The 12,603-nt window shown below is 41.4% G+C and overlaps 1 protein-coding gene across 2 annotated transcripts in view; it reads left to right on the plus strand.

Annotated features, from left to right (window-relative positions):
• Window positions 1–1,339: 1,339 nt before the first annotated feature.
• RYK (receptor like tyrosine kinase) overlaps window positions 1,340–12,603 on the plus strand; it is a 40,143-nt gene continuing 28,879 nt past the window's right edge. For both annotated transcript variants that reach the window (XM_035334736.1, XM_035334737.1), the window contains exons 1-6: window positions 1,340–1,531; window positions 4,447–4,546; window positions 5,634–5,768; window positions 8,025–8,081; window positions 9,428–9,572; window positions 12,422–12,522. In XM_035334736.1, the coding sequence (XP_035190627.1) occupies window positions 1,355–1,531; window positions 4,447–4,546; window positions 5,634–5,768; window positions 8,025–8,081; window positions 9,428–9,572; window positions 12,422–12,522 (715 nt within the window). In that variant the 5' untranslated portion in view covers window positions 1,340–1,354. The remainder of the gene's footprint in view (window positions 1,532–4,446; window positions 4,547–5,633; window positions 5,769–8,024; window positions 8,082–9,427; window positions 9,573–12,421; window positions 12,523–12,603) is intronic.

The raw sequence follows: 12,603 nt of genomic DNA on the forward strand, positions 1-12,603 counted from the left end.
AGCACTTAGCACTCTGCCCTGATCCGTGCTCAGTTTTTGCACAAAACAGGAAGAATTATTTCTCTTAAGCTGATTCTCCCTTTCATCAAATGCAGCATGTCTACACAGTTTGTTCTATTTCTTAAGAAAGAAAAACAACAATAACAAAAAAAAAATACAAAACAAACAAAAACAAAACAAACAAACAAAAAAAAAACAAAAACCACCACCACCAAAACATAAAACCTTTTGTACTTCCCTAAATTCCTGGAATAACTTCAGGGTGCCTTAAACGCTGCCTTGCTGGATTGGTAGTCTCTCCAGTTTTCTTGACTATCTAGCCATAATAGAAATAGCTCCATTATTGATATTCCCAATCGTACTGCGAAGATTTGAATTGAGCTCTGTTCCTGCTGTGTAGCTCCTGCTTGGGGTGTGCACCTGTGGTAGCATTGAACTGGGAGCAATGGAAGAAGATGCCTCGAGATGAGACAAAATGGTGTTGATTACAACAGCAGTATTGCTGTGGCCTGAGAATATGGAGCTGACAGTTAATTTAGCAGCTGTAGGGAATGGGGCTAATTTGTAGTGGCTGCTTTGCCACTAATTGCTAATGACACCCAGGGCAAGCTGTAGGGTCCTACCCTGTATTCATTGCGTCCTTGGAATACGTGCAGTGAAAGATAATGGCAGCTTCAGTATTTTTAATATCAGAATATGCATCTTGTGTACAAGCAATGCACTGTAATGTTCTGTAGTAAATAGCTCTGTGGGTCTTTCAGTTTTCTAGGTGTACTGAAATGTTCAGAAAGCAAACGGTAGACATTAAACATCAGTATTACTTGGTGTACAAATGTCATTTCTCATTGTGTGCTTTGTGTTTGCAGTGCAATTGCCTTGAAGTTGACTCCATAGTGCATGTGTGTCAGCCTCAGTGGTTTGGAGGGTGCTCAAGAAATGGGCTATTCCGAAAGGAATGACCTACAATTAAAGAGCTGATAATCCAAAGCAGTTTGTTTTGAGGGTACAAGGTTGTAAATAAGAGCAAAATTGGACATGTGATTCCCAGCAGCAGACAGAGGTTCATTCATGAGGGTCTGTAATGATCCTTGTGGAGTAAGGACTCTTTTGGAGGTAATGCATCGTGTGAAAAGTCTTGTTTCCTTCCACCACATTCCAGCTTCTACCTGTTTATTAGGCTGTGGCATCTCTGTGGAATTGTTGCTTTCCCAGGAGTTTGAAGCACTCTGACGTGTGAGCACTGATCTCCAAACCTGCAATTGCATTTATGGACTTGAGGAAGTATGTGCTTAAACATCCAAGCAACAAGTGGAGCTGGTGGTACTGATAGCTGCTGTGGTGTGGTGTGGTGCTGATGGTTCTGTCCTGCTCTCTTACAGCTTTCCTTGTTTGTTCTGCTCTTATCACAGGTCTTGATGCAGAGTTATCTTATGTGAGGAATGATGTTGTTAATCATTATGCGTTGTCCTTCAATCTCTTAATACCCAGCGAGACCAACAATCTTCACTTCAGTTGGCATGCAAAATCCAAGGTAAGCAGGCATAATTTGTGTTCGAGTATTTGCTGCATGATTCACTTAGTGAATACCTGCTTCTATAATTGAATTGTTTTTCTTTGCAAAAAATAGCATCTGGTAGTGCAAAAGAAATGAACTAAGAAGCTAAAATAATAATGTGATTGCAGACAATAAGTTAAAATACTCTATATCCAAACCGTCCCTCTCTCCTTTTAGAAAGGGTAAGCACTTCTTTTGAAATATGCTTCTTGCTTCAGAATAGACAGACAGACAAGCTACTGGCTATGTAGTATCTTCTGGTGGTGAATTGAACACACAGAAGTGGCAGCCATGAACTAAAGCCTCTGGAAATCAGATGCAGAGCACTTGTATTTTAGAGTTTTCCAGAAACAAATGCTTGGAGATGAGGAGAATCTATAAAAGTAGCATCTAGTATGTTGTTATTTGAGTCTCAATTAAATGGAAGGGGATTTTCATTTTACTTAATCACCATAGCTGGGGCATGCAGTAACAGCTGTCATAAGATTGCATATGCTTTTACATTTTGAAGGATTTTCAGTTGCTTAATTTATTTTTGTAGATGAAATGATCTGTTTAGTCTCTGCCAGATGTTTGTTCATTTTTTAAACTCAAGCAATAGTTATTCTGCTCTTAAACAAGAAAGACTGTGATAAAACCAGTAATGTTTAACAGCTCTACCAATGCAATTTCTAAAGAGTGCTTCTGCCAGTGTTCTTCTGAGGTGTAAGTTCTTTCAAGATGTGAATTTTGGCCCACAGAGCTATTGCATACAATGCAAGCCAGCTCTTCTACTTCATACCATGTTCCACTTTCACAGACATTTCAGTCACTTGCCATTTGAATAGGACCTTTTGAAGGAGTTTCCTCATTACTAACAGCTTCAGCTAGGAGCTACGTGCATTGCTGTCCCTGCCCTGAGTTTCCTTGTCCCCATCTGTGAGTTTTGAATAGAATTTTTTTACAGAATCACAGAATGGTTGAGATTGGAAGGGACCTCTGGGGTCCATCTGGTCCAACCCCTGATTAAGAAGGGCCAGCCAAAGCAGGTTGCCCATGACCATGTCCAGAAGCTTTTTGAAGATCTCCAAGGAGGAGACTTCACAACCTCTTGGAGCAATCTGTTCCCACTGCACAGTCCAAAAGTGCTTCCCAATGTTTACACAGAACCTCTTGTGTTACAGTTTGTACCCGTTGTCCTGGCAGTGGGCACCTCTGAACAGAGCCTGGCTCTGTCCTCATTGCACCCTCTCTTCAGGTATTTATATACATTGGTGAGATTTCCCCAGACATCATTTTTCAGAGGCTGAACTCCCATCACTCTCAGCCTCTCCTCACAGGAAAGGTGCTACAGTCCCTCCAGCATCTTGGAGCATCTTGGTGGTCCTTTGTTGGACTTTCTCCAGTACAGTCCGGGGGGGACAGAACTGGACACAGTACCCCAGGTGTGCCCTTACCAATGCTGAGTAGAGCAGAAGGACCACTGCTGGTGATACTTTGCCTAATGCAGCCAAGAATACCATTAGTCTTCTTGGTGGCAAGGGCACGTTGCTGACTTATGCTCAACTTGGTGTCTGCCAGGACCCCCAGGTCATTTTCTGCAGGCTGCCCAGATGGAAAGCAGCTCTGGAGTTGTTCCTGCCCAGGGGCAGAACTCTGCATTTCACCTTGTTGAACTCCCTGAGATTTTTGTCAGCTCACCTCTTCAGCCTGTCAAGGACAGATGGCTGCATGGCCTGCTGGTGAGGTGGCCATTCCCCCCAGTTTTGTGTCATCTGTGAATTACCAGAGGGGGCACTCTATCCCATCACCCAGGTCAGTACCTCAGTATTGACCCCTGGGGGTACTCTGCTCAGTACTGGCCTCCAGCTTGATTTTGCACCATTACCCTCTGGACCTGGCCCTTTAGCTACTTTTCCATGCACTTCACTGTCTGCTCAACAGCCATCCTTCAACAGCTTGTCTATGAAAATCTTATGGGGAACAGTCTTAAAGACCTTGCTGAACTCCAGGAAGACAACATCCACTTCTCCCCGCTCATCCATCTGGCTGTTCATTTCATTATAGAAGCTTAGTTCCGCTTGTTGAATCTTTGTTACTCCTCCTGATGATGTCCTTGCCTTTATCTTTTGCACGTGTGTAGGTAGCCCTGCTTCAGTTACCGTGACTGCACCACTTGACATCTTCAGTGCTAAATTTTGTAGGATTGGCATATTGCCATTTCTAGGAGTTCAGAAACTGGGTTATGTTTCTACCGTTGGCCTCTTGATTGAAAAATTAGTTCCTAGTAGCTTGCTAACATAAGTGTATCCCATGACCTTTTAGAAAAGGGAAAAAAGAAGCTAACACACAAAGTCAAATGGAATTAGTTCAACTGAGTCTGGAGGGTTAGGGTGAGTTTCCAACAGGAACTCGTAACTCAGCTACAGTAGGACCTGTGTGTAATGAATGACTGTCTGTGGAATCAACTTCTTCAAGTGAAAACAGAATTTGAACTTAATTTGAAGATGTTTTTTAAGCAATTTCAGCTGACTAAAGGAGTAGGATTTTCTTGAATTCCTGTGGTGTTAACAATTGCCTTTTGAACAAGCAAGTGTAAAAATATCAGTGAGTGAGGTTAGCGGTTTTACTTATTTATATTTTAATACTGTGCTTTAATTTCTGACCAAAAATTTTGAAATTATTTCAAGAGTGGCTTTTCCTTTGGCTTTCTTAATTTGAACTATCAAGAGTCTGATGCTTAGACTTCATATAAGAAACCTTGAATTTGGGCACTTAAAATCACCAGTATTCCCTAAAAATAAGAAACAGGCTTTTTGAATGTTAAGAAAACTGACAAAAGGTATGCAGCATTTCTTTTTACTACTGTAGAGGTTTCTTACATGTTTTCAATCTCCCAACTGTTGTTACAGGTTGAGTATAAACTGGGATTTCAGGTAGATAATCCCATGGCTATGGCTATGCCCCAGGCCAACATTTCTTTACAAGGAGAAGTTCCTCGCACCCTCTCAGGTAACCACATCACCCCACACCCCTGGACACGTACAGCTAATACTGCTAGTGCTTTCTGATGGTACTTGTTCCAAAGTGTGTGTAGTGTTTCATAAGACCATAACCTTACTCTGTTTTTTGTGTTTATAGACACATGCACGTGTGTGTGTGTGTGTGTGTATGTATGTATATGCATCCATGTGCACACACATTTCCTTTCAACAATAATAATTAGCAATTGCATGGACTTTAAAAAAAAAAACAAATACAGCATTTAACTCTGCTAGCCTACAGAAACATAATTTCAAGATGTGTGGAAGTTGTTAACGTTAGTGTTTATGGTAACTTTAAAGTCAAGAAAACTATTCTGAATATGTATTAGCTGCTCTGTAGAATTTGTACTAGAAACAAATGTGCTTGTTTCAGAAAGTGCACAAATGATCATTGTTCCTGGGTCATTCAGTTACGGTTCCTCGCTGCCTTGTTCTCTGTTAGATACACAAGTGGGAACAAAATACATGTTTTGATGTTCTGGCTTTGTACCACTTCTTTGTGAAGGCAGAGACTAGGGAATTAGGCTTGTTGTGTCTGCTCTGCTGGCATCAATAATGCTGCTATGTAAGCTAGAAAGTAAATACTGTCCGATTAGTTTAAGCTTTGATTCCAGTCAGATTTGCAGAGACCAAAATATTTAAACTTAACTCTTGTAGAAAAAGCTAACTTTCATGGTGTTTGAGAAAGCAGCAGGGGAAATGGAAATTTCTGAGTTTCTGCTCTAATGCAGTTTTATATTGTTAGAGCTCCAAAGCTAGTGGTTTACCTCCATTTACGTCCAGATGTAATTTTAGTAACGTGTAAGCTTTAATATGGCTCACATAAGTAAATTTATTTAAAATTGCACTACTTAATGCTTTCACAGTTGTCAGAAATTATGGAAATTATAAGGCATAGACACTAAAATAGCATTTGTTTAATAGAAATTTTTCACAAAATGTACATTAAACATCATTTATAAAGACCCCCTTCCTATCTGTTTAATATTCATTCACCATGATGTCTGAAATGTGCTCAAACTTAATTGTAATTCCTGTTTGTTGTATGCTTGCAGTGTTTCGTGTTGAACTCTCCTGCACTGGCAGACTTGACTCTGAGGTCACAATACTGATGCAGCTCAACTTGACAATAAATTCATCCAAAAACATCACAGTTTTAAATTTCAAACGGAGGAAAATGTGCTACAAAAGTAAGACACTGTTTCAAATACTCAATGGTTTTTAGTGTTAAAGCAGGATAGGAAAAAGATGCAGGAAGGTACATGACCAAGGACAAGAGTAACAATCCACTAGAGTGAATTATGGAAAAGACAGGAAGAAAACAAGTAACGTTTTGACTTCCAGAGAAAAATCTCTACAGTTGGTAGAAGCAGAAGCTGATGAATGAACAAATTCCCTAAGTGTTGTGCTGCAGAGTGACCTTCTCACATATATAGCAAAAATATATATGTATTTCCTCTTTTGCACTTGGAAGGAAGAAATTAGATTCTTCAAACCTGCAGCACTCTGAATATTCAAGTTTTCTAAAAATCCACAGCCAAATCTACTTTATAAACTGAGATAAACTTAAAACTAGCTACTTAATAAATGTGACCAGATGTTAGACTTTCAGACTTTGAGTACAAAATGATCTTAGTAGATTGATAATGCAGGCTTCAGGAATCCCAGATTGACTTTCCTGAGTTTTGACTTAAGAATCTGCAAGAAAATTTATTCTTGAATTGTTATCATCTCCTGTTGCTGTTTCCTGGAAGTATTTTCATAGGCATCAAAAGAAGATTATTTTTGTGAATCCTGAGAGCTGTAACCTCCTTAAAAACGGCTGCTGTTTCCTGCCCTCAGGCAGTGTTTGAGCATGGCCACCTCTATTTACATGCTCCTCTCAGCACTGCTCCTCTCAGCACTGCTCAGTTTACATAGAGCCTTTGAGGATGGTAGTTAGGTTTCAGAGGGGAGCTTGCCACTTCCCTGGAGTTTGAATGTCCATGGATGCGCTTCTGCAAAATGTGTGTGAAAGAGCATGTGTGGCTTTTTACCACATAACACCGATACCCGTGCTCCTTGTGATGTTATGACAAAATCATTCTTAATTCAAAGTGTATCTCTTCGTAGTGGAAATGGCGATCTTTCCGATACTGTTTAAGACAGAAAATTTACCTTTAGTTTATATTTTCTTAGGTACTTTTTCAAATGTTGGAAGTGGAGGAAGTGTAGACTGTGTATGCATTCATAACCTATTGAGCTGCTAAGTGGGCTGAGGGGGTTTCCATAGGTATTGCACCAGCATCAGGGTGTGGGAAGTAGAGCCACTTAAATTATGCAGAAATAATTCTTACAAAGATCACGTTTCTGTGGGTTCGTAATCATGTCAATGGCTTTTTTGAAAGTTGTGTGTGGAGTGGTATACAGCATCTGGGGATTTCTAATTTAATTTAGTGCTTAAATTAACAATATGCAGGAATTTGCTAGTGGTTTTGCTCAAGGCATTCCTAATACTTCCTCCTAAGGTTTAAAAAAAAGCAAAAGCAATATTCTCAGGTCCCTTTTCCTTTTGCTTGATGTACTTTTTGACAAGTTTATCAGGCTGAACTAGCTCACCAAGGAGTCAGAAGGGAATTGTACTGGGGAGGAGGCAGCTCTTTGCAGCTAGGAGCAGGAAGGGGGATGTGCAAGTGCGTCTGGGCTTTTGTAGTCACAGAAATCCATGATACTGCCTCAGACACGTGAAACCTCAGTGAGGTTCATCTGAAGTAGTCTCCACAGCTTGCTTTCCCTTGGTTTGCCCCTCCTATGTTAGAGAGACCAGTAAGCGTAATGAAGATGTATCTTCTTCCTAAAGGACCATTTTCACCCTAGAACCCAAGCATTGTCTTTTTGGCTTTTATTCTTTTACCTTTCTTTTTGCGTATGTAAATTTCATCCTTCAGTTTTAAAACACTCATGATTCCAGCATCAGGTGAGAAGGCAAGTTGCTCAGGGCTGCATTTCTTAACTTCTTCCTGGATGAGTTGCATTAGAGTCTGAGTAGTATTCATTGAACATTCAATTAATAAATGATTTCTTATCCTATAGTAACCAATGCCGTGAGGTTTTTGTTTTGTGACTGTATGTATGCACACTTATTCTGCACCTGTTTTTTCTACTATTGGCTGTTTTGGACTTTGCAGACAAGCCAAAGGGTTTTTAAGTAGTTAGATCCAGTGGGACATGCATGTTAGTGATGACATACCTGACCTATGTGTCTTGAAGTCTGGTGTTTTTTTTTTTTTATTTATACAGTGATTAGGTATTTAAAAATGGAAATCTAGAAATAACCATAGCCCTTAAGTCAACTTGCCTGTTTGGAAAAACAGATTTGTTTTTCAAGAAATAGGCAATTGACTTTCTGTGAAGGAATCTAGTAATAAATGTGTGCCAAACTTAACAGTTTTTTCTCATCTGTTTAGAGCTTGAACCAGAAGTAAAATCTCCAACATCGGACAAAAATAGCAGCAAGGCTATCTGTAAGTAACTCTGAGTGTGCCAGGTACCCCAAGCGTTAACAAATTAAAAACTTGTGATGTCTTTGTTTCTACAGCCTTCCCTATGAACACACTCCCCAGGTGTTTCTGCTAAACCTGCTATTTTAGTGGGGTTTATTTGGTAACTTTAGCTGGGAATATATCCTAGTGAAGAACTACTGTTCCTACTGTTGTAACAACTTTTTTTTAAAAAATCATGTCTTGGGGGCTCTGTTTTCCCATACATGACTCTGATCTATCTTTTTGACTTCAGGACTTGTCTGGCTTGCTGTTTTGACTTGTCAGAATCAAATGAATAAAATTAGGTGGTTTCCTTTACTCTCACTCCATTTCTACCTGGAAATACCATTGACAGGCTGTGCTCAGCCTTTGTGGAACCCAAAATGTAAACACTTTTCCCAAAACGCTTTTTGAAAGCAGCAGAGAGTTGCTCAGTTTCCCCTTCATCACCCACTGCCTCTTGCAGGGCAGTTGTTCTCCACAACACCTCATTGTAACCTGCAGGTGGCTGGGGTTACTCAGGACCCCCTGATGATAAAGCAGCTAAGCCAGGACCTGCCACCTCCTGCTTCCAGTCCCTTTGCGCTGTGTTGCACCCATGGTGTAGTGGCAGAATTTTGCTCTAAAGCTTTGTGCAGTTGAGAGCCTTTTGAGAAGGAGCGTTAACTAGCTAGCCCCTGCTGGCTGTGTTAAGATGTGGCTCAGGGATCCATATACCACCCATCATACCCCAAAATCGGAAGGAGAAGCTGAATTTGTGTGCTCCGCCATGCTTGGTCAATGAGCAAGCGCCACCAGCACATCTAGTCGCTAATCTCACTTTATTTTACTGTATAGGTATATGTCTTGCTGTCCAGGTAGGCACGTCCTGCTCTTCCAGCCCCACCTAGCAAGTCGGTGCCACTTGCTGTGTCTGGGCTTAGCTGAGCTGGAGGCTGGTTTTGACTGTGCTCCTGTGTTTGCAGCATGGGAGCCATGGAGGAGAGTCAAAGGATTGTGTGGGGCAGGGCCTGCAGCACCAACAAGGCCATTTTAGGAGGCTGCTGGCTAGCTTTCAACATTCTGTAGGAACCTTCCTTTTGTCCCAGCAAATAAATGGAGGCACTGAGTGACTGCTGGCCTGTGCCCTGCCTTACAGCAGCAGGAACCACCAATTAGAGGGGTACTGCAGTCTGCCTCTGTGCTATCTTCATCTCCCTACTGCTGCTGGACCTGGGTGATGGGGACACTTGGGGCAAGTCTGGCAACAATGCTGCCATCCTGTTATGTCAGCACGCTAGTTGCTTTTCCTGGGAAAGGATCAGTAACCTTCCACCTTTGTGTTTCAGTTGATCCTGTAAATGCAGCTCCCACCACTTCTACCCGTGTGTTCTACATCAGCGTAGGCGTGTGCTGTGCTGTTATATTCCTGGTGGCAATAATACTAGCTGTCTTGCATCTCCACAGTATGAAAAGGATAGAGTTGGATGACAGGTATGTATTTTTTGGGACAGAACTCCTGGACTTGTGGGAGTTCTGGTCTCCAAATGAGTCTTCTGTAGCGGCTCGCAATTTCTGCTCTCAATGTCAGCCTGCAACAGTGACTGCCTCTGCAGAGTTGTGCTGAGTGCTGTACTCCAGAAAGGCAGCAATTGCACGTGCTCTGCTTGTTATGGTCTGGAGGCTTGTGGCTGCCAGGTTTTTGCCAGAATAGTTGTGTGGATGACGTACACTGGGGAAATTTGGACAGAATCAGACCTCTGGCGATTGTCGGGATTGAAGGAGAACTTGATTGATATTTGGGCACGGTGAGAATATTTGTTTTTTCACTGACATCTTCAGGAGCTTGAACTTCAGCCTTCTCTATTTTAATTGATTTACCAATGTTCAGTTTGGCCCTAGGGTAAAGTCTGGGGATTAAAAGTGGTTGGTTACAAAACTGAAAATGTCTCTCTCCCAAATGGGTTATCAATCCAGTGAAACCAAAATGGCACGCGCATGAGAAGAGGGTTTGTAATGTCAACCCCAAGGGCAATACAGTTGGCATGTCCTTTCCTTTTTTCATGTATTGAGTGGGGTTTTGCTGAGTGGGGGTTAAACATTGAAGAGGAAAGCAGGTGGACTGAAGCTCTCTTGGGGGCTATGTGAACAATCTGCATTAGATGCAACTCTTAAGGAGCCAAGGATTTTGAAACTGACCACTTCAGAAATGCAGTTGGGAATGTAGGTGGTCAGCACTGTTGAAAAGATGACCTTGAATGGTTTTTGTTCCTGCTTACCGTCTCTCAGGCTATCTTTACCTTTGGCTCAGACAGATGCCAGCCTGTTTTTCTTTCAGTCTTTACTCCTTCTGTGTTCCCGGACCACTTGGTTTCGGGGGGATTCAGTGTGCTAAGCAGTAAGAGTTTTTGAGAGTCTCAGTCTAGCAGCATTATTCTCCACTCCATCAGACTTGATTTTAGCAGCGTGCACAAGAGCCAGCAAAGACCTTGCAAAGTGATGTTTCGGTGCTTGGCTGAGAAAGTGCTTTAGTGTTTTAATTTAAACTGTCTTGCATTAATAATAGATGTGATCAATGGCTGCTTTATGGAAAGGCTAGCCAAGGAATGTGTGAGAGAATAAACAACTTTTGATTTGTTTTTAAATAACAAGCTCAAAATGGCTCTGTAAAGAGGTTCTGAATCAACGATGATAATGTCATTAGGGTTAACAATGTCCCAGGAGCAAAAGAGGCTGAAAACCCCACTGCTCTTGCTCTTAATTTCAAAAGGCAGAACTAAATAAAAATGAGAACGATTGTTAAATAGAAGCTACAAACAGGCAGCTGAGTTTATGGGCTGCCTATGGACTATTTGAGAACATTGCATTGAAAGTTCAGCGCAAATGCTTCCACACCTCCTATCAAAGGCGCTTGAAAAAGTGCCAAGGAAAGCTGGCATGGCTTACCAGCAGGATAATGGGCGTTACTAAAAGCAAGAAGGCATCTTTCAAAAAGCTGAAATTTTGTGCAAGTGAGAAGATTTAAGAAAGATCATAAAGACAAACAAGTTAAACCTAAAACCAGAGTAAAGCCAACCAAAAAAAGTTGTTTCTCAAACTTGCAACAGGCATAAAACAAATGATTCTTTTTTCAGACTTGCCTGCAGCAGGAAGCCAGCCAGAGAAATCGGTACAGCTATTAGGCGATCAAGTTACAAAAGGAGTTTTCAGGGAAGATAAAGCCATAGCAGGAAAACAAAGCTCAAGTTCTGTGTTGGTGTTTAATGTGGTGACCATGGCAGAATGCTTCCTTCTGGGGGACTTGCTGGAGCATGAATCACAATGGGGAGCTTTGAAGATAGCACAAAAAATTAAAACGAGTGGTAGTAAGTTGCCAGCACCAGAAAATATTCTTTCAAAAACTAAAGGAAATTAAGGTGGAATAGCTAGGCCATCAGCTGTGGCTTTTAACCTTGTCCTAAAAAATATGCTGGAACCATATGCCTGGAAGACAATGAGTGTGGCAATAACTTAAAAAAAAAAAATAAAAAATCTTGGGAGTTTTATAGCTGTTCTGGATCTCAGTAAGCCTGATATTTTGTATTGTGAGAACTAGTTTTTCTAACAACAACAACAATCAGTAGGTGCATCTGTGATGATGGTTCAATGGGGAGGAATTGGCTTCTTTAAAGGAAGTCCTGCTTCAAAAGCTTAACAGTGGGCCTTGAGGGCATCAGCAAATATGCCCAAAAAATCCTACAGGGACAGCGAGCACTGCTAGCTCAGTGCTCAAGAGCAGCCCCAAAAGCAAATAAATGTTAACTATGTGGCTAGAGAGAGTTATACCCAAAAGCAATCTGTTCTTTGTTCTGCTAGCTGTGTCGGCAGTAGTGGAGAAGTTTTTAAGTCTCAGAAAGGAGCGTGTATGGGGACATGTTTGTGTGTGCTTGGGAGGGAGATCAAGAAGCTCGTTCCAGCCTTACCAACTGAGCTAGTAATGGGTACTGCCTTTGCCTGCAGGGTTTCTCACCTGTTCTTAGTCCATTGCAGCTACAATATTTTTTGGTAGTATTTTGTCTTGTGGGTAAGGCAAGAAACATTTAACTACATCTTAAGTTTGCGTATTTATTGAATACTGTGTGCAGCTGTGGTCCTTCTATCCCCCAAAAATCTCATTGCAGGACTGTTGTAGGAAGAGGAAAGAAGGGTGATGAGTGACAAAGTAGGCGAGTGAGAAACTTTAAAAAGGCCATTTGTCCAAAATCCAGTCTGAAAAGTCTTCTGTATTTAATTTGATACATTAATTTTGTATTTCTTACAGTATCAAGCAGTTGTGTTCATGTCTATTTTTGTTTTTAAAACAGCATTAGTGACAGCAGTAGCTCCCAAGGTTTATCCCAGCCTTCCACGCAGACAACGCAGTACTTGAGAGCTGATACGCCAAACAATGCAACGCCAGTAACCAGTAAGTGTTAATCTAATTACAGAGCCTTGCAACAGACTGTCTTGGACACAGCCGGAGTATTAGTGGTAGGGTCACACTGGG

The sequence above is a fragment of the Oxyura jamaicensis genome, chromosome 9, assembly GCF_011077185.1.
Source record: "Oxyura jamaicensis isolate SHBP4307 breed ruddy duck chromosome 9, BPBGC_Ojam_1.0, whole genome shotgun sequence".
Taxonomy (NCBI): Eukaryota; Metazoa; Chordata; class Aves; order Anseriformes; family Anatidae; genus Oxyura; species Oxyura jamaicensis.